This window comes from Micromys minutus (assembly GCF_963924665.1).
Source record: "Micromys minutus genome assembly, chromosome: 24".
In the NCBI taxonomy this organism is placed as follows: Eukaryota; Metazoa; Chordata; class Mammalia; order Rodentia; family Muridae; genus Micromys; species Micromys minutus.
In genome coordinates, this window is record NC_137959.1 from 19,800,590 (window position 1) to 19,825,540 (window position 24,951).

The 24,951-nt window shown below is 46.2% G+C and overlaps 1 protein-coding gene across 1 annotated transcript; it reads right to left on the minus strand.

Annotated features, from left to right (window-relative positions):
• Positions 1 to 659: 659 nt before the first annotated feature.
• GOT2 (glutamic-oxaloacetic transaminase 2) lies at positions 660 to 22,187 on the minus strand. Its single transcript, XM_080937485.1, has 10 exons — positions 22,021 to 22,187; positions 11,311 to 11,467; positions 10,502 to 10,630; positions 9,275 to 9,334; positions 7,042 to 7,203; positions 6,794 to 6,898; positions 6,032 to 6,182; positions 4,862 to 5,027; positions 2,330 to 2,480; positions 660 to 1,769 (listed from the first exon to the last, which is right to left on the minus strand). The coding sequence occupies exons 1-10, from the start codon at positions 22,107 to 22,109 to the stop codon at positions 1,647 to 1,649; spliced, it is 1,293 nt and encodes a 430-aa protein (XP_080793611.1). The 5' UTR covers positions 22,110 to 22,187; the 3' UTR covers positions 660 to 1,646.
• Positions 22,188 to 24,951: the final 2,764 nt, after the last annotated feature.

Below are 24,951 nucleotides of genomic sequence, written 5' to 3' on the forward strand. Positions count from 1 at the left end.
TTTCAGGACATTCAACATTGTCCTCAGGCCTTCACAAAGGTGCCATGTATACCACACAGGCACCCCGAATGAATGAACACACACACACACACACACACACACACACACACACACAGGTCACCCAGCAGTGTGCTGGGAATCTCAGAGCAATAACAATTTAAAAGATAGGATGGGTGGGCAAAGGTATCCTCATGTGTTTGGATAAAGCCCTGAAATCATTGCTTACTTCTTCCAAATTAGCATATTAAGACTTTTGGTTACAGCCTAGGGTACTGATGTCACAGAGCCAGCCTCTCCCCTACTAATCATCTTTCACACTGAGGATGGGGTCTGGTAACCCAGGATTGTCCTAGATCTACTTCATGTCACTTATTTAACCATGATCTCAACTTGTTTAGGCAGCTGGAGTCACCTCTACCCCTCTCCAATCCTTCTGCAAGATCCCTTGGGAGACATCTCCTGACTTTGGAGGAATTACACTTTTGGACCAGACTAGCTGAAAGGGAGGATAAAGAACAAGATGCACTTGCCGGTTGGGACTAGAAAGTTGATACATCATTTGGTTTACAGTCAGCTGAACATGACTTCAGATTTTTGGTATATATATCCATTCTTACTCCTTCCTCCCCTTGAGAAGAAAAGCAGACAGCAGCTGGGTCTATAGTAGGTTTATTGTAACAGAGAAACCAGGCGGCAGTTCATCTACATAATGAGAGCAGATGGTGGTTATCTTTCCCAAGGGCCGGCAGCTCACAAACCCCAGGACATCTCCTGATCCTACCCTGCACGTCTGCCTCATGTGAAGACACAGGCTGCGCAGCCAGGATGAAGGAAGAGGTCTAGCTGGGCAGAGACCCCATCCCAGTAGAAGCCAATCAATTACTGAAGAGGACACTGACGTCAAGGGCAGGGTCCCACTCTCCACAGCTCTTTGCTGCGAGAGGAGGCTCTGGCCTGAGCAGGAAACTATGCTCTCCGTTGTTGGATAACTCCCGATAGGGTGAGGTTGACGGCCAGCCAAGCGGTAGATTGGGATGAAACTAGACTATAGAACAGCAATGACAATGACAGGTGGACACGACACTACATCGTCTACTGTCCCTGCTGATGTCTACTGTCCCTGCTGACGCGGCAGCAGACCTATTGGTTTTTGTAAAGCATGATCTCTGTGACGTGGTCTGCTGACACATTTGCTCACACCAGGAGGACAAACTCGAGGACGACTGTTAAAAACAGAACTAGTTATTTTTCTCTTACAGCCTCTGATATGAGACGCTCTACCGGGGTCCACAGGGGAACCCCCTGTTACCATCTGAGGCTTCAGGTAAAGCTTCTGACCTATTCCAATGCCATGGCTGACAGGATTTTGGTGCTGTGATTTTCTTTCGTGTGTGTAAACTTTCAGAAAAGCTGGAGACAAAAGGATGAGGGAGAGTTTGGTTTAGAGCCGACGGAAGTTCCAGATACCAGCCGTGGAATCCTCTGCCCTACCTTTTTTTGTCCCGAGGAACACATTCAATTGCCGAGTGTTATGCACCGTGGTTGAAAACAGGATCTACTCACCACCACCCACCCTCCCTCACCCCGTACGTGACTCTCACAAGAGCAAAGGCTGAAAGTGGCCTCTGTTCCTTTGCACCTGGTAATTACTTGGTGACCTGGTGAATGGCATGGGCAAGGTAACCCACATTGCCGGAGGTGACCCCGGCCACGGAGATTCGGCCATCCTTTGTCATGTAGACCGAGAACTCCTTGGTCAGCCGCTCCACCTGCAGAAGGAAAACAGCTAGACAACCACTTCCAGCAGGGACAGAGCCTTGACAGGGTGGGTACCCAATAGCCAACTTATCAAAAGAATAAAATGCTATTTTAAAATAGGACGCTGGGGCTGTGCGATGGCTCAGCAGGCAAAGGTGCTTGCTACTACACCCAATGACCCGAGTTTATTCCCAGAACTTATATGGTAGAAGGAGAAAACCGACTCCTGAAACTGATCCTCTGACCTACACGTGTGCCACGCACACAGATTAAAAAAAAAAAAAAAAAAAAAACTATGTTAAAAAAGTAGGAGCCAGGCATAGTGGCACATGCCTTTAATTCCGGAAGGCGGTCCCAGGTCTAGGATGAGGTATAGATGCTGGAGCCCGAGTCACCTTACAACATAGCACCGCCCCCCCAACAAAACCAACCAACACCACCCAGGAAATACCTCAGGCCCCCTTTACCTAAAAGGGCTCTAAATTGAGGACACTTGAATTAGTAGGTGACCTGGACCAATTCTGCTTTGCAAAGGGTAGGGGTTGGCTGTAGAGAGCCCGAGCCCACTCACCTGCTCAGGCTTCAGGCCGGTGAAACAGAACATGCCAATCTGGTCGGTGATGTGCTGCCAGTTGTGGGACGAGCCCTCCTTCTTCAGGTTGGACACCAACTGGGTCCTCATGCTGATGATGCGGTCGGCCATGCCTTTCACTTCTTGCAACCTGTTAGGAAAGCAGAGGGGGGAATGTCGTGCCCGGGCCAAGCCCCAACTAAGTGAAAGGCCTGCATACTCTTTCACTCGAGCTCTCCTGAATGCCTCAGTCCTTGAGCCTTAACAGAGTCAGTGCTAGTCGAGAAAGAATTTTTTTTTAAGCTTTTTGTTTTTTATTGTAAGTGTTTTGACTGGCGTAGGTCAGAGCTTGGTGTTCTTGGAGGCCAGAGGAGATTGTTGGGTTTCCTGGTGCTAGAGCTACAGATGGTTGTGAGTCACCATGGAGCTGCTGGGAACTGAGCCCAGGTCCTCTGGCAGAGCAGACAATGCCCGAAACACCTAAGCCACCTCTCCAGCCTCAGACAATTTAACTATCATGGTTAATGTACTCGAGCACGGAGAAAAAGAAACACTCATTTGTTGGTTAAACTGAAAAACATGTCATGACTTTAAACTTGGTGGAATAAACATTCCTGCCTTCATAATGGTGACAATGGTCTATGCCACGTACCAGGTGCTGAGGACTGAGACGTGGTCATAACCCTAAAATGGTTACAACAGAGGACAAAAGCCAGACATGTAGGAGCCATGGTGGCACAAGGCACCAAAAGAGAACAGTGCCGGGCTGCAGGACGGTCAGAGAAGAGAGGGGACCGGAGAGGACAGCTCAACTCGCTTGATTCTCAACAGTCTTCCCTGTTCCCAGAACTGCCAGCTATATATTCCTGTGCCCCTGTGGGGGATGTCTTCTGTTGGCTTTTTTACCAACTGGAGCACTCTGATGACAAGGACAGTTTATCTCCCTGGGGGCTGTGTTCACTTCCATCTATGATCTCTCTATGACAACACCAGGCACGGCCACACTGGAGGCGACAGCTGCCAACTAGAGACGGAATCGTGTTTTTACTTGAGCCAGTGAGCTGGGAATAGTGGTCAGTAAATGCCTGTAATCCCTGTGTAGTGAAAATTCCGAAATGTTGGTTTCTTTAAAGAACACAGAAACATTAGAATGTTTTCATTTTAATCCAAATGTGGGGATGTGGGGCTGCTTCGGACTGAGCACAGCAGCTGACTCTGACTTATTTGCCTCGTGCTCTAACAGAGGCATGGTTTTGCCAGCTGCAGATAGTTTCTCCAGTTGTGTGACATTTGGAATTCTGGGAACTTTTCAGAGGGTATATAAATCCTAGAGCCCCAAAAGGCAGGATGGGCGGTTATTGGTCACTCGGGGAAGGGGGGTTGGTTGCAGGGGGGTTGCTCGTAGTCATGCTCAAAGAAAAAACAAAACCTCTTCTATCTCTCCCCTCTGTCCTTCTTTCTCTCCTATCTAGTGATAGGGGGTGGAATGGGGGAGGGAACTGGGAGGGTAGAGGGTGGGAAAAAGAACCCCCAAAATAGCAAAGGTCAGCTACATCCCAGCACTTAGGAAGCAAAGGCAGGTGAATTTCTGTGTTTGAGAGCAGCTTGCGTTACAGTGTGAAATGTTATTTCAAAAGAAGGAAAACAAACAAACAAGCATAAAGAAGCAGCGGCTGGCAGCAGCTTAGCCACATCATTCGTCCTGGCCAGGGCGGGGTTGCTCCTGTCCTCTGAGTGAGATCAGAATTTTGACGTTTGGTGATGAGAGCCGCCCAAGTTTATTCTTGATGAAGACGTGGGTCCTAAAGGGACTAAGCACGTGACCTGTGTATCTCACATGACTTCTCACAAAAATCAACCAAGTGCTTCCTGACAGGCATCTTCTTTAACTCCCTAAATGCTACTTTGTGTTGTTTTTGAGTCAGGGAAGTCCAGGATAGTCTCAAATTCACTTTGTAGCCAAGGTCAGTCTTCTCTGGGACTGGAGTTATGAATGGTTTTGAACCACTACATGGGTGCTGGGAATCGAACCTAGGTCCCCTGCAAGAGCAGAAAATGCTCTTTCTACTGAGCCATCTTCCTAGTCCAAAATAAATAAAGCTTTAAAAAATTATTAAGAGACAAACAAATATGACAAAATAGGTACTGAGATTGAGTGTAGATAATAAATACCCTAAGTATGCAGAAACATTGATTCAGTGCTAGCCAGTGAGAAAAGATACAGGGGTTGAGGGTATAGCACAACGTGTGCTCGTCTACAAACGAGACCTGGTTCTCATCTCCAGCATCACAATACAAAAACATCTTTTGGAGGAAGTTTCCTGTGCTAGGTACTTCACCTGAACTTGAATTCAAAGGAAGGTGGGTTTTATTTACTAAACGCGGAGATGGCAGAATAAAAGAGTCTGCAGTTTCTGAAGTTATGGGGAAATACCGAACTTATCTGTGCCAACAAAATGTACACCCCCTTCTCTCCCATCTGCTTTTCCACACATGAACTGTAGGCGGCGCAGAACAGCTAGTAATCATTACCACTGCTTTCGTAAGTCTGGAGAAGTCAGGATGGTTGCGGCGATCCGGGCCCCGTTGAGAGGTGGGTTGGAATACAAGGGACGGATGAGGATCTTCAGCTGTGACTCCACCCTTTTGGCTTCTTCAGCATCTTTGCAGACCACGGTGAAGGCTCCCACACGCTCACCTGAAAAGACAGAGGACACTGGCTTCCAGAGGGCTGAAACAAATAGTGATGACATCTGCTACTCGGTATAAGTTTCTGTCAGAAGATGCACAACAGTAGTCTATGTTCAGAGACAGAGTTCATCACTCTGTAGCCCAGACTGACATGGGGACAGGTGATTCTCCTGTCTCAGCTTCCAGAGAGACGGGTTACAGGCATGAGCTACCACACCTGATGTAATAGTTCCTTATTAGAAATAAATAGTGTATTACCAGTCAAAATGGTGGATTTTGAGTTGAGGCACAACACAAAGCACTCAGGGTCTTTTAAAGATAATTTTTCCCCCTAAAGAGGGTTTCTCTGTGTAGCCCTGGCTGTCCAGGATCTCACTCTGTAGACCAGGCTGGCCTCAAACTCATAGAGATCCTCCTGCTTCTGCCTCCTGAGCGCTGGGATCAAAGGCGCACACTGCCATGACTCTGACCATGTGGGCTGAATTTCAGTCATCAGACTTGGTGGCAAGCACTTTCCCTATTAAGCCTTACTGCTGACCCAGGAAGTCGTTGTCTTCTTCTTAAAAAGGTTTATTTATTATATATAAGTATCCTGCAGCTGTCTTCAGACATACCAGAAGAAGGCACTGCACCACCATGTGGTTGCTGGGAATTGAACTCAGAACCTCTGGAAGAGCTGTCAGTGCTTTTTAACAACTGAGCCATCTCTCTATCCACCAGGAAAGTCTTAATGTATTTATCTCCTTGGCTCCTTTATCAATTACTTTGCATGCAGAAATAACCAATTGTCCTTTCTTTTCTTTTCTTTCATTACAGGAATTTAAGGACACTGAAGATATGTCTGAGAAAATCTACAGTAGCCCCTCCCCCCATCTTAGGAATACTGAATATTAGCAACATGCAAATGTGCGCACACATGCATGTAAATTGTCCCTGTAGATTCTCTGCTTCGTGGCATTCTCCCCAAGCTCTCGTTTGAGGACACGACTTACTTTGGGCCCTCTGGCTTACCGTACAGGCCCATGTTCTTGGCATACGATTGGCAGAGGCAGACATTGATGCCCTGCTCGATGAAGTGCCGCACGGCCCACGCATCCTTATCACCGTCACCACTGGCAAAGCCTTGGTAGGCCATGTCAAAGAATGCGAAGAGATTCTTTTTCTGGGAAGGAACAAGAAGACCAGCATTTGAGGCAGGCCCTGCAGATGCCCGGCTATTGTATGTGCTTTCAGCACCGAGCTTGCTCACCTCACGGGAACAGTCAACAGCATCTCCAGCATTAGTAGGGAAGATGTCTGAATTCCAGAGTTAATTTATCAACATACTTTAAACTTTTTAAATAAAAACACTTTTATGGCTATGGCTCCTCGAAAAGACTCTTAATCTCTGGTGCAGGAGGCATCCCTAAGGCCTGCCATGGTCTGGGGTATTACTTCTGGGTAGGACTAGCATCCGTCTTTCTGATGTGACACTGTCATATAACCGGGGCTCACAAGATGACGTCATGGAGCTTTCTCTGCTGGCTGCTTCTGGGCCTCTGTTTGAAGGCCACAGACCAGAACTCACAGGGGAGCCACCAGCAGGCCTCTTGGGCCACTACAGCTGCTGTGTCAAAGACAAATTTTTTTGAGTTTTATCAGAATTCACTACTTCTGGGCCAAAGGAGGAAATATACTTTCAAACTACCCCCATATCATCAATTATGGAACCCGTTCCTGGCAGCTTATCCACATGGGGGCAGGCTCAGGGTTAAGCAACTTCATCCTCCTCACCTTCACCACAGACGCTATTTCCTTCCACTGCTCTGGACGAGGGTCCACACCCGTGGGGTTGTGAGCGCAGGCATGCAGAAGGAGAACACTCTGCTCTGGGATTTTCTAGGGAGAGACAATCGAGATTTTTGCTGTGCAGTTTTAAAAGAAGACAGCCGACACACTACAGATCACCATTAGATGTGAGAACAAGAACTTAGGAACTAGCTGGGAGACACCAAATGTCTGGCCTGCAAAGCCACACTTACTGATATGTCTTCTAGGGCTCCAGAGAAATCAAAGCCGCAGGTCTTGGGATCATAGTATCGGTAACCTTGGAGCTGCATGCCGGCATCCCGGAAGATAGGCGTGTGATTTCCCCAGGACGGTTTGGGCAGAAAGACATCTCGGCTGAACTTAAAAAATCTTTGCTACAAGACAGGATGAAAGGGAATGAGAAAATGAAGAAAGAGAATAAAATGCTCACAATTTCCTGAGAGGAAGTTTTTTTTTTCCCCTACTGGCTGTAGGAAGATGGCCTGGGTTGGGAGCCAGGCTCTGAGTTACTCTGGCTATGAGGTAAGACACCTGTGCAGGCCCCACCGACCGAAAGTCCCTTACAGGGGAATGTGCTGGCTAGTCTTATTTACACTTAAAAGGTGTTTGTTGATTTATTTACTATGTTTTAATATGGGATCTTGTGGGTTGTGAGGGTTTGTATATGCTCTGCTCAGGGAGTGGCACTATTAGAAGGCGTGGCTCTGTTGGAGTGTGTGTGTCACTGTGGGTGTGGGCTTTAAATAAGAACCTCATCCTAGCTGCCTGGAAGCCAGTATTCTGCTAGCAGCCTTCAGACGGAGATGTAGAACTCTCAGCTCCTCCTGTACCACGCCTGCCTGGAGGCCACTTTGCTCCTGCCTTGATGATAATGGACTGAACCTCTGAACCCGTAAGCCAGCCACCAACTAAATGTTTTCATGAGTTGCCTTGGTCATGGTGTCTGTAAAACCCTAACTAAGACAGGTTATTGGTGAAAGTGCAGCCCAACTGAAACAGAAGACCCCAGCAGTTTTGGAGACCAGTACCACGAGACGGCCAAGAACAGCAGCAGTGGAGTGGAGCCAGGCAGAGTCTAGAAGACAAGCTGTGTGTGCTGTAGAGGATGGAGCTGGAGAAGGGACCCAAGCCTTTGGAGGAGCACAGATCATGAGTAAATCCCAGATAATTGGACTTAAAGTTCTTTATACTGTTGGAATTTGGTTTTTCTTGGTTCAGATCATGACTGTGCCCTGGTTCTTCCCCCTTGAAGGCCTTTAATTCTGATTTTTACAGGAGCCCACAGTTGAAAAATGTTGAAGTTTTAAAAGAGATTTGCATTATAGAGGGGATTGAATATTTTTAAAGAGTCTGAAAATTTAATGTGTTTGAATTTGTACAGCCTGTGGAGTTTTTAAAGTAACTTATGTTTTCCTCATAAGATCTAGGGGTTGAATATGGAAAAAAAGTGTGGCTTAAAGGTGACTTGTGTATGAAAGTGTCAGTTGTGGTGGCTACTCTGATGTGAACCTGACACACTAGAGTCATCCGAAAGAGAATCTCTACTGAGAAGATGCCTCCGTAAGATCCCGTTGGAAGGCATTTTCTTGATTAGTGACTGATGGGGGAGGGCCCAGCCCATTGTGGGTGGTGCCATCCCTGGGCTGGTGGCTCTGGGCTCTATAAGAAAGCAGGCTGAGCAAGCTAGGGAAACAAGGACCCCTCCATGACCTCTGCATCAGTCCTGACTCCAGGATTTTGCCATGTTCGAGTTCCTGTACTGATTTCCTTCAACGATGAACAGCAATAAGTGTAAGCCAAATCCTTTTCTCGTCAACTTAGGTTTTCTTTTCTTTTTTAAGATTTATTTGTTTTATGTATGTAAGTACACTGTAGCTGTCTTCAGACGCACCAGAAGAGGGCATGTGATTGCTGGGAATTGAATTCAGGGCCTCTGAGAGAGCAGCCACTGAGCCATCTCTCCAGCCTCCCAACTTAGTTTTTGATGCAGCAACAGAAACCCTAAGACATGAATTGAATAAGTTAAATCACATGCTCCCGACTAATACTGCATGCTGTGCTGAACACAGTGGCCCATACCTTTAATCCCAGCACTTGGGAGGCAGAGGCAGCCGGGTCTCTGAGATTGAGGCCAGCTTGGTCTACAGAATTGACAGGACAGGCAGATACACATATTAAGACTCTGTAAAAACCAAACTTCAAAGCCAAAAACCAACCACCACTACCACCACCAACAAAAAACCCCAAAACCTCACTATATGCTCAACACACTGACTTTACTATTACTTTATTCCTTATAATTTCGCCATAGTGCTTTCTTTCACCAGAAAACAGGAAACTTGCTAGTTCCGTAGAAAGAGGAAGCCTGGTGCTGGGTGAATAGCCACCCACAGGCTAGGAAGTCCTTTAAACCTTCCACTGATATCTTGAAGGAGTTCCACTCACCAGAAAGCTGGCTCCGACCCTTAGGGCTCCAGTCCCAGAAATGGTCTGCACAGTGACAAACTGCAAGGGAAACAGAGTCAGCCTCTCTACCCTTCACACTTCAGAACTTCACTCTCTTAGCTGTTTATTTGATTATTTGTATAGGGATATTTGCTTATGAATACCTTGTCTGCATGTTTGTATGTAAACCATGCTCATGCCTGTTGGCCTAGAGAGTCAGGAGGCATCAGATCCTTTGGAACTTGGAATCTGGAGTCACAGATGGTTATGAGCTGCCTCGTGGGTGCTGGGAATCAAACCCAGGGTCTGCAGAAGAGCGACAAGTGCTCTAAACCACTGAGCCATCTCTCCAGCCCATTAGGTTCTTTATTCTGTGTGTATGCCATGTGTATTTGAGCATGAGGTATACGTGTGTGTGTGTGTGTGTGTGTGTGTGTGTGTGTGTGTGTTTTAGGATATAAAAATTCTTTCTCAGTAGGATAAAGGAGTGATTTCTGCACACCCCAAAATATATAAAGACACTAAAATAGTTACTATATTCAAATGTTATTTTAAAAATACCATGTTTCTTTAAACAGCTAGTCAACAAGTATATTAGAACAATGTTAGTATACTTGGCTTTTATTCTTTGTGCTGCCAATTGAACCTAGGGCTTTTCCACATTCGAGGCTAGTATCCCACCAGTGAGCTGTTAATACACCCCAGCCTTTATTTCTTTAGATCTTGGACAGAAAAAAACCATTTGAAAGGATCTCCATGAAGCCACATTTTTCCTTCTTTTCACAAAGAAAGCCAGTGCGCATGTCTTTATTTTAGGATCCCAGCCTCTCTGCCCGTGCCCTGTGGCAGGGCAGCAGAGGACAGGCATACTAGCCCTGCCCCCATGCTCTCATGGCCGCTTCTCCCGTCCAAGCTGGAAGCTTAACACATGATTGTGGGGACTAATTATAGGCCTCGAACGAGCCCAGAGAGGCATTTCTAACGCATATGCAACATAAAAAGGATGAGACTCATCAACAAACAAAAATGAGCTGGGCAAAAGTTATGAGCAAACTCAGCCCAATGTTCAAGATAACTGATATGGTAAAACTCCCCATCTAGAAAGTAATTGGTAAGCGTGGCCACCTCAGCCATCACACACATGTAAACCGAGTTAACATTTCCCGTTTTTAAAAATCACCGCCTATGCAGACAGAGCCTGCATCCAGCTAAAGCTGCCTGGCTTACCCGGCCACTTTTCAACACTTCGTTGTTCTCGCCCAGGGCCAGTTCTGCAGAAGCCTTGCAAAATTCAGCCAGTCCCCCAATGGGCAGGTATTCTTTGTCCAAATTTTTTGCAGCAATCTGGGCCTCTGCCTAGACAAGAAAACATAAGTCTTGGTTTTTCCTTCTGCCTTCGTCCTATTGAGGCGACAATTAACGGTTTATGAAGTCAAGGTCAGAAGCAACACTGCTATTTGGGCTGGCCATGGACTCCTGGACCTTTATGGTCTTCCTGATCAGTTAGGACTGGCTACTTGGCGAGCCTTATGTTCTATATGAAGTTACTGTTTAAGAAGAAGGATGAGTGGAATATTTGACATTTTGTATCATAGAACAGAAATGCTTTTTAATGTGGTCAACTGTTGAGATAACGGACAATAATGCATAGTTGTGGTCCAGCCTCCAACAATAGCTTATCAATCACTGAATGTATTTTTAGAATTCTTCTTGTGATGGTGGACGGCACATAGGAACGGAAACAGGAGAACCTGCACCCATGCACCCACAGCTGGCTACTCCTTTCCTTAAGAGACAATGTTAAAATTGTTGACCTCTTTGTGCTCCTTCGGGACTAGGCACCATGCCTGACTTACAACTTGCAGGCCTCCGTGGCTCTGATCCACTTCCCCAGCTAAGGAAGATAGATCATGGTCTAGAAAACCCAGGTGATTCACAAAACCTGTGCCAGGACTTGGGGGGGTCTCCAAGTTCAGTCCAACACTCCTTTTGGCTCCTCACATCCTACACTAGTAGGAGAAAAGGGCCAAGCTCACCTTCCGGACACTGGGGAGCACATAAGGTTTTCCGTTATCATCCCGGTAGGCACCAACTCCCAGGTTCATCTTCTTGCTGTTGGTATCTCTCTTGAAGGCTTCAGTAACTCCCAAGATGGGATCTGGAGGTCCCATTTCAACATGGGTCCACCAGGAGCTGAAATGAGAAATATTTTACCTCAGCCACACGAACTAGATTCCTATAGCCAAGTATGTCTCTGCTCTGCCAAAGATCCATTTTGGTACATGTGCGTTACAGAACACGCACCAGTTATCCAACAAAAGCCTTCAGGAGACTGGAGATCAGCATCTTCAACACAGACATGACAAGATGCAGAAAGACAGAACCCAGGTTATTTTGAGTAGGATAGGGTGCAACCACAGGTTTAAAACATTTTTTAAGACTTAATTTATGTATGTGAGTACACTGTAGCTGTCTTCAGATACATCAGAAGAGGGCATCGGACCCCATTACAGATGATTGTGAACCACCATGTGGTTACTGGGAACTAAACTTGGGACCTCTGGAAGAGCAGCGAGTGCTCTTCACCTCTGAGCCATCTCTCCAGCTCCTTAAAACATCTTTTTTTCCTTCAACTTATTAATGAATAATGAAAGCATGGCTCATATACATGGTGACATTTATTTAGCTGTAAAGAAAAGTGAAAATTAAACTTTCAGGTAAGTGAGTAAAACCTATAAGTATTATGAGTGGGGTAACTAGGACCCAGAGACAGAAGCTGCACGTGCTCTCCCTAGCTCAGAATCATTAGATGTAAGAAATCAGGCAGATAAAAGGGACCGAGGAGACAGGTGCTATAAAGGGGGAAGTGGGAAAAACAAGGGTGGGGATTTAACTGGGAAGCAGAAAGGGAAAGGGAGGCCAATAAAGGGGGAGGGGATAAAGAATTCTAAAAAGTTTGAAAAGCGGTACACACACTGCCTGAAGCTATGCCACTTGGATGACAATGCTCCCCAAGGGTATTAGACAAAAGTGCCAGGCCTGGAAAACCTTTCCTTGGGAGTCTAAGAGACTCCCAAACCAATATGGCTGTTGCCTTTGTTCTCCCAGAAACTGACGGTAAGGTAAGTCCCCACTGTTGAAAATAGCACGGGCCAGCCAAAAGACTTGGAGAAACTGATCTGGGAGCCGCCTCCTGAGCACTAGCTTTCATAATCTCCTAAAATGCTCTGCAAGCTGCCAAGGGGGAGGAACAATCAGTAGTTTCTACTTGGCCCTAAAACCTACAAACCACAATGACCAGCAATGGCAAGACAGCTCCCAGCATGCAAGACTGATGGATACTGTGTATCTTGCAGCAACCCACAGCTGAAGTTTTACTAAATAAGAGGAATTCATGCCTTGTAGCTGATGATTGTTACTTTGTGTAGGGTTTTCTTTCTTCTACCTTTCTCCACCCTTTTTCCTTCTACTCTACAACCCCCTCAAGTAGATAAGAGAAAAAAAGGATAGAGGGGGGAGGAAAGAGATCCCTGAATAAAGTCAAGGGTTGAAAAGGGCAACATTATCTGTTTAGATTACTTGCTGATTTGGGGTGACAAGTTCCTTAGGGGCAAGTTTGATCTTTGCTGTCTGGATATCTAATTCCTTGTTTCTTCTTTTTATACAACTACTTAACAAACCTTGACCAACAGCAACCAATAACCCACCTCTTGGGGCCCTAGCATTTATTTATATACCTTCTGAAAAGTCTCCAGAATTCCAAATATCACACAAAGTATCTGCAGCTGGCAAAATCATGCCCTGCCAGAGCCGGAGGTAAATCATAGCTGCTGTGGACAATCTGAAGCAGCCCCATGTCCCACACCTGGGATTAAAATGAAAATACTCTTATATATTTTCTGTTTTTAAGAAACCAAAAATTTAAAATTGTCACGATAATGCTTGCTATCATAAATCTAGTCAACTGCCCGTAACAAGCACCCTAGAGAGCCTGTTACTGTCACCTTCCTATGTTTTTGTTTGTGAGACGCGCCTTTAACAGCTGAGCCATCTCTCCAGCCCAATTGTCACTGTCCTAAATCAGCATATTTGACTGCATTCTAATTATTTATCCTTAACCCACAAATAAAGTGGCCTCTGTTTTCTTCATTAGGCTTCAAGTTAGCAAACTCTAACAGGTCTCCAGCCTCCTGAGAACTATGGTTATAGGTGTATGCAAGATGGCCAGTTGTTAGGCCTTGGGATCAGAACTAGCAATGATTTTAACCCTGGGCTGTCTCTTCAGTCCAGTTTCACCTCATTTTGGAGTCAGGGTTTCTCACTGTGGCTAGAGCTTGTCATTTTGGCTAGACTGGCTGACCAGTGAACCCCAGGTTCCACGTTTCTGCACTCGCCCCTGTAAAAGTAACTTTTCTTTGCCCGATGTAATTGTCACCTCAGAGGCTTACCGCCTCCATCTGCTAACTTAGGCCTAGTCTTGGAAGCTTCTAGCCTCTGAGGCTTACTCCTGAACAAATTCACCTTTGTAGCTCTTTCTGAACTCTGGCAGGCTGGTCAACTCAGCTGTTTCGGCTCTAAATTCCTTTCCAAGCTGATTCAATCTGGCCTCTCTTGGCCTCAGACTCTTTGCTCTGCTTAGCCTCAGACTAAGTTTGGCAATCTGTTCTAATCTTCTGGCTCCTTCTCTGGCTCATTCTGTCTTCCCCTGTCTAGTTTGTTCTCTTTTTAACCTGTCTCCGTAAAACTCTCCCTTTTCTCTCTGCACTGCTCTGTCAAGTCTTCCTCCGAGTCGTCAGTGGTCTGCCCCTCAATTAGACAGCACTTTCAAACATGGCTGCTTTCTTCTACAAACTAATTTTATCTTCCCTGTTTGGAATTAAAGGTGTGTACTAAGGCTGAACAACACAACCAGAAACAGGTTTTCACAGCAAACAACAGAATCTCGGGATTCATGATATGGTCAAATATCCTGCAACACCCCAAAGTTAAAGACATGAACCACTGTCCATGGGTGCTAGTGATCTGAACTCAGGTCCTTGTGCCCGAATAGCAAGGACTTCACCCCCGGGACTATTGCCACTAAAGTCACCTGGGCCAGGTGGTATACTGCCAGAGTGGTGTCCCTCATCTTGCCCTGGCTCTTGGTAAATCCCAAGATGCAACAGGGCATTCAATAGCCATTCTTAGCTTTCTTTGATATTCCCTTCTGCTTTTGTTTTTAGTTCATGCGTGGCCAATAAGCTAGTAGCAGCAACCAACAACAGTTTACTTTTACAGGCTGAATATTCTAGAGGACGGCAGAAGCTCACTATCTATTACACAAGGGTTGCCAACTTCCCCCTCCCCCCATGCACACACACCAAGCTAGAGAAAACAAAGGAACATGCATCACTGCGTCTAGCTTGTGTAGTTGCTGGGGTTCAAACCCAGGGCTTGGTGCCTGTCGGACGAACATGACTAACAGGCGAGCCACATGCCCAGTTCCTGGATTTTAAATCTAGTTCCGGTGCTCTGTCTGCTGGAGCTTGTGCTAGGATTTCTGCAGCTGGAATAACAAATCTACTATGTGCCAATGATGTGGAAAGACTGAGTGCTCAACTGACATGTTTTCCACCTCTGTACAGAGCTGACGGACTAGATTACAAAGTCCTCAGACAGGCTTTTGCTATAGTTCTCAGCACTTTCAGCAATCAATTCGTAAGCTTCCTGGCAAATATAAGTTTAAGAAATCAGGTACTAGATGAATAATTAACCCAGGTGAAAGACATAGCTGTTCTGAGTAAAAACTAAATTGCTTTTACTTACTTTAGTGACATGAACTCAAATTCCTAAAATGTTTCTAAGTTCATTTAAGGAAAACTGTGGTAGGGACATGAGAAGAAGTGGTAGTGAGGGGGGAAAGGCCGGAAGTGGTGTAATTTCAGGGTATCCATGTATGCAACTGTCAAGAATTTCAAAGAGAAACAATATTTAAAATTGGCACAAGTCAAATTTATAATAGGATGAGTTATTTGGAAAAGCCTTAATTTTAATAGCAATTATTTATTCCTACTCTCGTTAATATATATATTATTTAAATTATTTGCTAATAAAGGGTTCTACTGCTGAGCCATACCTCAGTCTAGATTTTTTTTTTTTTTTGCAAAGAGTTATTTTATGTGAGTACAGTCACTCTCTTCAGACACACCAGAAGAGGGCATCAGATCCCATGACAGATGCTCGTGAGCCACCATGTGGTTGCTGGAAATTGAACTCAGGACTTTTGGAAGAGCAGTCAGTGCTCTTAACCTTTGAGCCACCTCTCCGGCTGCCCTTTTACTCTTAAAACTTTGAGGAATCTAAAGAACTTCTGTTATTTTCCTCCCTTACCTGAGATTCAATTCTACAAATGTCTGCAGTGGGGCCTGGGCACCTGGAATCATAGGGGCAGATGTGGCTTCAGCCTCTGGCTGGAGAAGCCCACTTGACGCTGTGGGCTACATGCTCTTTCTTCCTCTCACTATGTAGCCCAAGGTGGCTGGGAACTGTTAAGCCACTTGCCCACAGATCCGGACTGCTGGGATTACTGTCTATTAACACAGTTCCTGAGCTCACAGTGGGTGGTGTAGGCCCAGCTGCAGCTCCTCACAAAGCTTCCACTTGCGTGGGGTTTATTCATATCTACCGTGTTGGGAACTAAACTTGAGAAATCTGTTAGCCATCAATCATCTGAGAACAGGAATCGTGGAAAACCACGTGCATTACCATAAATAACACCTTGTATTGCTATGGAAATAGTTCTGATCTGCCAGGTGTGTGTGGCACGTGCCTGAAACCTCAGCATATGATACTATCAGATATATGCAAGGGGGTGTGAGGACTGATTCAGATGGTGAATCCCGTTCCAATCTCTTTCTCCTTCCTTTGTGGTTTCAAGGTTTCCATCTCCCTGACTATCTTCATGTGTTTGAGAGTAGTAATGGGGGGCCTAGGCAACTAGAGGGGTGAGCCCTTATTGCATCTTCAGAACAGGCACAGAGCTATGTACGGGACCCTCATATGCCCTGGCAGACAGCTTTGCTGAACTCAGCATCTACTTGCATATTGGAGTTCCTGTCTCCTTCATGGCAAATGTCTAGGTCTCCTTGCTGTCATCAGAGCAGCCTTCCTACGACACGCTTGGGCAGGAAGCACCCGGCAGGGCCCAGGATGGAAAGCAAGTATCTGAGAGAATGTGGGAGAAGGTGAGCAATGGTTCCTGGTTTATAACTGATGCATCAACCTGTTGAGGGTTTGTTCAATCTGGGTGGCCTAGTTTCCCTGGTGTATCGAAACCTTTACTTGCTACCATGTAAAACACCATTTTTTTTAGCCTTTTCTAATCAGCTCAGACGGAAGAATGTATGCTTTCCTAGATGATCTCCTTAAACGCTAACTCCATTATGGCCCTGATTAAATGGAAACCTCTCGCCTGGATTTTCTGGCTAAGAATTGTTTTTAGACTTATTTTTGTGTGAGTGTTTTGCCTGCACGTATCTATGTGTACCACGTGCATGCCTGGTGCTAGCAGAGGTCAGAGTATCAGATGGAACCAGGGTTATAGATGGGTGTGAGACTCCATGTGGGTGCTGGGAACCAAACCCAAGTTCTTTGCAAGAGCATCAAGTGTTAACTCCTGAACCATTTCCCAAAGCTAAGATTCTTCACATTTAATTTTAACGTTTTATTGTCTTTTTGGATAAACAGGTAACCGATGTTTCCCAGGGACTCATGATCTTATTTCAATCACATGACCAAATTTCATCTGCTGGCTCTTTATGCTGTGGCCTTCCTAAAACTGGATATGAAATATAGGTAAGTAGAATTCTCTGGCTTTCATTTAAGACCATTTTGGAATTTCCTGAAAGTATTGGCTTTTCTTAATAATAAATGCACCCTCTTGGCAGAATGGGTATACGGACACATCAAACTGAAGGCTTTCACTTCATGCTAGACTACTCCTTGGAGGAAAAGATCATTTTGTAGTTTTTCTCAGGCGAAATATGCAAGAAGCTTTTTACAGTTTCATATTCTATAATCAAAGCTGTTTTGTGTGCGTGTGTGGGTGCTGACTACAGGTTGACCTCAGTCTCAGAGATCTGGTTGCCTCTGAGTGCTGGGCTTTAAGGTGTGGTCCATCCATCCATCATACCTGGCTACATACAAAGTCTTTAAGGCAGTGTTTTTCAACATTTCAACTATATTAAAGGCTGAGAACCTTTACCTTCATGTTGTGGTGACCCCCAACCATAAAATCATTTCACTGCTACTTCAGAACTGTAATTTTGCTACTGCTATGTATCTTGCCCCTTGTAGGCTGAGGCAGTAGGTGAACTAGCCAGGGGCAGTGCTGGAAAGCCAGTCCTTGTGATGCCCACATAGGAGAGCTGGTGGGCTGACCACCAGCTACCACCCAGGCCTAAATCCAGGGCTTTGAGTTGGCCCGCTCACTGCTGGAGAGTGAAAGGCCCATTCCTGCAGACTCCAAGCTGCAGGTTCTCTAGGATAGAAGGCAACACCCAGATATACAAGAGAAGTTCCAGTAAAGACCCAGTATTGATACTGTAGCAGAAGCCAGAACAGACCAATGACTCATTGCGACAAACATTTGCAAATAAAGGTGCGTGGGCAAAAGGGTATACTGTGGGACACACACACTGTGGGATATACTATAGCTTCCATTTATTTTATATCTTTTTTGTGGTGGTGGGGGGCTTGCAGGGGCAGAGGATAAATATGAAGGAAACAGGGTGATGAGTGGGATTGGGGTGCATTATGTGAAATTCATCAAGAATCAACAAAAAGTTAAAGGTAAACAAAAAACAGCTACTTTAAGGTGTCCTAAGGATGATAATAAAAAATTTGCCATGTACTAATGCACTTGGAGTTGGGACTATAAAGAGTAGAATATTAACCACGTCCTATAAGATTAGATGTGGGGTGACCAGCAGGGAGACATTTAACAGTATAGTCTGGCCGTGAGTCACAGTGATAACTCTGGGATAGGGAACTGAGTATGTTTTGGGCAAAGCTCCCAAAAAGACAACCGAAGTACTTGAAGGAGAGAAAGTTATGGGGGGCTTCAGGGAAAAGAGCCCCTATGAGCTGAATGCTAAAGATGAGAGGGGTGGGTGGGAAAATGCGTGTGACACGGGGTTAAGAGTAAAGGTGGAGGGTGCGGAAGCTGCTTGCCGCTGCAGTAGAAACCGGAAGGTATGGAAATCCGGGCTCCAGGCGACTTAGGTTCATCTAGTCTCTGCCAAATGCTTCAGCAGGGCACAGTGAATTATTCACTAGGATCTCCCAGCCAGCCACGAAAGTGCAGTCAGTTAGTACTCCCCAGCCAGCCTTATTCTCCCGCCCAACCTGGTGGGGCTCCCAACAGAACCTGTGCTTGGTAGGCTGTTAATTCTGTTACTTATTTTTTCCCCCAGCCCAGGGGTGACTTGGGATTTCCCAGGATTTTACTTCTTTCAATGGTGTGTTTTAATAGCCTGCCCTGGGCAAAGTGCAGGGATTCAAGCAGCTTACCCCACTTAGGAGCTGTGTGAGTAGAGGCAAGAGAAGTGAGTGGCTCCCAATCTCAGGGTTCCTCATCTGTCAAATGTGGTGTAACAGTATCTATCTCAGAGGGTCAGTATTAAGAACGAAAACACTGGAGGAGCCAGGTCCAGTTTCTGATGTTAACTTGCATTAGTTCCTAAGTCATTAATGACTACAGTTTCTTTTGTTACCATTCAGCCACTAGTTTAGAGCCCTGCAAGACCAGTATGTGCTGCCTTCAAACAGCATATGGCCGTAGGAACTTATGGCCAAATGCATATCTTTCTGGCTTTAAAATTATTGCTATTATTTTACATTCCCAGGTGACATCATCTTTTCCCATTCTTAGTCCTAGGCAAGGAACAAAACATTATTCTTTAGGTAGTGGTGGAGCACACTTAATCCCAGTTACACAGGAGGCAGAGGCAGGCAGATCTCTGTGCGGCCAGTCTAGTCTACAAAGCGAGTTCCAGTTTCTGTTACACAGAGAAACCCTGGCTTGAAAACCAAAGCCATAACCAAACCAAAGAAAGAAAGAAAGAAAGAAAGTCTGACAGTCTTCCCTTTCTTCCTTTTAGTGGTTGCTGTAAGCTGTGAGGGAAGAAATACATACTTTGAAACAACTCACAGGTTTTGGTTGTTTCTCATCCCCAGTTCAGACCCAAGTCATGCAACCACCTGCCCATCACATCACTGTCACGAAGGGTGGAGTGAAATGAATACTTTGTCAAGGACATTAGAGCGTCCAGAAGGCAGCTTTCATTTTTAGAAAAGGTCCTTAAACAATGACAGAAATTCTCTAGAAGCCTCAGCCGTAAATATCCTTGCACACCTCGCAGGCCCCAAACAATCTCAAAACACTGACTTTCACGAATGTTAAGCATAGGAGCAGTAATCCCTCCATCAGCTGTGACATCAAAATTTCAGGCTCTTTCTGTCCCTCATTATCCCACGCCTTAAAACTTCGAAGGTTACAGACACGGGAGAGCTTTGCTATTTGTAAAGAAATGGCATTAGATGAAAACCAGAATGCTCCGGGGGTAAACTGATAACCTGTGGCCTCCACAATGATTCCTATCAATGCCCTTTGGACAGAAAGCTTAGGGCCACAAACATTGAGCAACACTGACCACTCAACCAAAAGATGCTAGGTACAAAATATTCTGATAAGCATTTCAAATGCTTTGTATTTCACAGAGGCTTAAGCAGCTTTTGAAACACTTTCTTACACTCTAGCACAGGTTGGCCTGGGACTTTTTCCCCCCTTTTTGGTAGCTCAGGAGAATGGTCTTAGAACTCAAGGCAATTCCCCTGTCTCACCTCCCCTAACACTTTGCTTTTGATACCTATTTTGCAGCACTATGTGTAGATTTTGATCTTAAAATGAAAAAAAAAAAAAAAACCCACTAAGTGCTGTGTTTCTTTAAAAAAAAAAAAAAAGAGGGCTTAAAATAAAAATATAAAAAGTGAAAGGCATTCCACCGGCCAGGCAGAGATCCCCGGGCACAGTGCTTGTCTGGTGTGCACTGATCCCCAGTGGGGGATGGGAGAAGGAAGCTGGCTGTAACACCAAGGGAGGTACAGGTGCGGTGACTGGCTGGAGGTCCCAGGCAGCCGGGGTGTACAGAGTAAGTTTCAGGCTAGCCAGGGCTACATAGTAACCCCGGCACTGAAGCAAGGGTTTAGATACAACTCAGGACAAAGTTGCCAAGGTCTCTGCCCCCCCCCCCACCTTAAATTCTAACTGGGAAAGGACAGGAAAGGGACAGTAGTCAGGCCCTCAGACTGAAATCGCTAAGCAGTCACTCCCAAGGGGAACCTCGCCAGGCAGTTTAAGTAAAGGTCAGGTCTTTCAGGTACATACATTCAAAACCAGGAGCATTTCAGGGTTAAAATAACGGGAAAACTGATCTTTCTCCGGTCCATAGAAGTACCCCTTTTTGTTTTCCAAATTGCAGCATAAATAAGTTTTCCCTGATTCCCCCCTTCAGGTGGATTAGGCTTAAAAGGGCACCCATTGGCATGGAGCCAAAAACGGACTCTCGGAAGGACAGACTGTTCTACTAGCTTGAAGACGGTTTGAACACATTCAAGGGAAAGAAAGCAAGCATAACAAGTTAAGTAGGCTTTGCTCCCGGCTAGTGTGTGTCCCGGGGAGGTGTCTGCAGTACTCCAGGAGACTGTCTCGAATCTGCTCTCCTGAGGCTCAAGGAAGAATTAGGAGTTACCAGTTCCCGTTTAGGCCTGGAACTTTTTCCCAGTACACCTCAGTTTAAGATGACTCATTTGCCGTTTTTTTTTTTTTTTTTTTTTTTTCTCAAACAAAGTCTGTCCTCTTGTCTTGCTCACAGCTGCATCACCAGCAACTGGTCCAGTGCCTGGCTCCCTGGCTCGGAGAAAATGGGTTACGAAATATTTAAGGGAAGAAAGAGCCGACTGAGATGCAGAGAAAGATTGATGGCACCCAGTCCGCTGACTCTCCCAAGGGTTTAAAACAAAGACAGTGCATTACACTTCAACCCTTTCTCATCAGGCACTAGTGTAGTAACACTGAGGGAAGGATGCACCACCCCCAAGGTCACGGATGTACGCCGGATCTGGGCGTCCCAAGAAACTCCCTCGATATGGTCACATTTCCCTCGGCCACTCACTCTGCCATGGCCTGCTTCTACAGCACCGCCAGATTTAGCTCTTTGGACCCCCACAGGTGGACCCGCCGCCCCACAGGGCAGCTGGTCAAGGGCACGCGCGCCCCCCAGCACTACAGCCAATCAGAGACAGGCATCTCCGGCACCATAGCCAATCGGTGAGAGGATGGCCCAGCGCCACCGCCCACGTGCTCACCCCTCGCCCCGCACCCCACTGCGCTGAGTTTGCATCTTGGACCCCCATCACCCGCTAGAATGAGGGTCTGGATGCAGCCGAGAGCCACAGTTCCCATCCCCGGGGACTGCGCTGGCTCTCTAGCCAGCGATGCAGGGGAGGGATGCGGGGTCCTGGGGTCACCGCGGGGCGCAGACACTGGACTCTTAGACCCGGGACAGGCAGCCTTTGGGGGACAAGGGAGGGTGAGGGTGCGCATGTGTGTCCGATCGCGGGGTGGGGTGCAGGATCCCAGGGTCTACAATTCGGCTAGGCAGGGACAGGCCTGAGGTCCCGTTGCATCTCCGTATCCCTTGGCTCACCTGGCTCTGGCAGAGGCTGCAGCAGCAAAGCCTGGGTGAAAGGCAGTAGCCATCCCGGAGAGGACGCGGCCGGAGTGCAGGAGGGCCATGGTGGACGGTAAGACGGCAGTGGATGGTGGTAGAGCCGAGATCAGGGGAAGCGTCCGCTGGAACCGAGGCGCGGGCTCCTAAAAGGTGAGGACAGTGACTTCCCTGGGCGTTGGCTAGAGCGGCCCCACGCCGGGAACGAATCATGTCGCAGCGGCCCCTTGCGGTCGGGGGTAGAAAGACGTCTCCAAGGAGGTTATGGAAACTCACAAGGACACTGGTGATCATCGCCTGTGAAACCCTGAAGCTTGTGTGTGAGGTGCTCAGCGCTCGGCGTCCAGTTAATCATCCGGTATGCCAGCTGCAGCTGCTCGTGTGCCAGTTTGAAAGAAGGGAAGACGTAGGCCGAGCCCCAGGAAGTATTTTTTCCCAACGCTCCACAGCCTTTAAAACTCAATTGTGGCTTTTCTTTCAACCCACCAGCTGGAGTTTCCCTAAATGCTGGTCTCTCAAGGTCCATATTGCTTCCATGTCCCTATTAGAGGACAGCAGGCATATTTTGCGGGGCAGTTGTGAGGATTAACTGAGATTAGCAGATTATGCCTGAAAAAGCAGGGTCTGATTAGTAAATACAATATAACCCATGACCAATGACAAACCTTTGCACATCAAATCTTCATAATTATGTTTGGAAGAAATGAATACAACTTGAAAGGGTGCGGGGAATGAATTTGAGACAAGCCTGCGAGTTGACCAAGTCCACTCTGAGTATGAGCTATTTCCCAGCCACACTTCTCAGAAATCTGTATAGGACGGAACCATTTGCCAATCTTAATTTATGCTTGGTCACTCTAGTATGTCTGTATGATTGTTATCGAATCTGGGGGCCACAGCATGTGCTCCGAACTAGTCCCAGCCACTGAACCTCAAAGTAAGGTTATTAGTGGAAAGCAGAAAAAGATTTACTCAATGTGGCCACATTGGGAAGTTGGACAGAAAGATCCGGTTTTCCTTCGGGGTTCTGATGAGAGATGCCAATGTAAACAGATTCCCAGTCAACATGTGGTCCTGCCTGTCACTGACCGCCACTGTCTAGGTCCTGCCCGCCATTGACGAATTATGAAAGGTTGCTAGATCTGTATACAGTCTCTTTCTGGGAGAAAAGTTGCCTCTCTGGCTGGGGCCTTTTTCTTCTTTCAGCATGAAATTGAGAGACACAGGGTCTCTTTAGGGTGTCTTCATTTCTGACAAGGCTGTTGCACAGAATCCAGATTCCTACACGGATGCATTCTGGACTCCCCTAACTTACTGTCTCAGTCAAATGGTGTCTCACTGACCTTGGGCTATATTCCTACAGTCAGTGATTTTGGATTCCTGCACTGTTGTAGTGTGTTTTTGTGTTTTGAATATGCTTGGCCCAGGGAGAGGTACTATTAGGAGATTCAGCTTTGTTGGAGGAAGTGTGTCACTGTGGGGGTGGGTTTTAGGACCCTCCTAGCTGCCTGGACAACAGTCTTTTCCTGTCTGCCTTCGGAACACGATGTAGAACTCTCAGTTCCTCCAGCACCATGCCTACACTGACCCTGCCATGTTCCTACCATGCTGATAATGGACTGAACCTCAGAACTTGTAAACCAGCTACCAGGATTACTTCTTGCAGCTGATTTGCCTTTCCAGTCGCTGTTGCATAGCCTAAGGATTCCTGGGCATCACTCCTCCCTATTGAGCAGGTTTCCTGCAGATCAACGTAAAGATGAACTTTCATGAGTTAATGCTGTTTAGATGACTTAATGATTTCATAGAATTCTTGACTAAAGTAAATAGAGGAAGAAAGTTATAAGATGGTTTTAGTCATTTTGCTAGAAAGATGTAATGTTAGAATCAAGAATAGAATGTGCTCACTCAAGGAGCTGGAGGGGTTTGCAATCCTACAAGAAGAACAATATCAACCAGCCACCCCCCCCCAGAGATCCCAGAGACTAAACCACCAACCAAAGAGTACACATGGAGGGACCCATGGCTCCAGCAACATATGTAGCAGAGGATGGTCTTATCAGGTATCAACGAGAGGAGAGGTCCTTGGCCCTCTGAAGGCTCAATACCCCAGTGTAGGGGAATGTCAGGGCAGGGAAATGGGAGGGAGGGAGGGATGGAAGGGGTGGGTGGGGAAACATTCTCGTGGAGGCAGGGGGTGGGGGAGAATGGGATAGGGGGATTCCAGAGGGGAAACCGGGAAAGGGGATAACATTTGAAATGTAAGTAAAGAAAATATCAAATAGAAAAGTCTGGATGTAAAAAAAAAAAAGTGCCCACTCATAAATACTAAGTAAAGTCTTCATAATAAAAAATACAATGAGCTTTCATACACTAAAAAGAGATATAGGCTTGGAACAAATCTATATTCAAGGAAAATCATTCTGCTCCAAGGATGAAGTCACAGGTCTGCGCTATAAGGCAAGGCCCTGTAAAAACTGTTGCTTTGAATTTTAATCCTTTTTTTCTTTTATTGAACACAGATTCTATTCTCATATAATATATGCTGGTTATAGTTTTTTCTCCCTCTGCTCCTCCCATTTCTCCCTACCTCCCTGCCACTCAGAAACCACTTGCTTTTAGTTTCATTATAAAAGAACAGGTTTCTAAGAGATAACATGACAAAATGGAATCTAATAAGAGGAAGCAGAAACTATATCAAAGTTGGACAAAGCAACCCCAGGAGCAGGCACAAGAGCCAGGACCCACTGATTCTCAGGAGTTCCATGAAGATGCAGAGGATCTGGTACAGGACCATGTAGGCCTTCAGTCTCTGGGTTCGTATGAATGTCCTGAGTTGCTTCAGAAGGCCTTGTTCTTTTGTCATCCTCCATCCACTCTGACTTTTATAATCTCCCCACCTCTTTCACA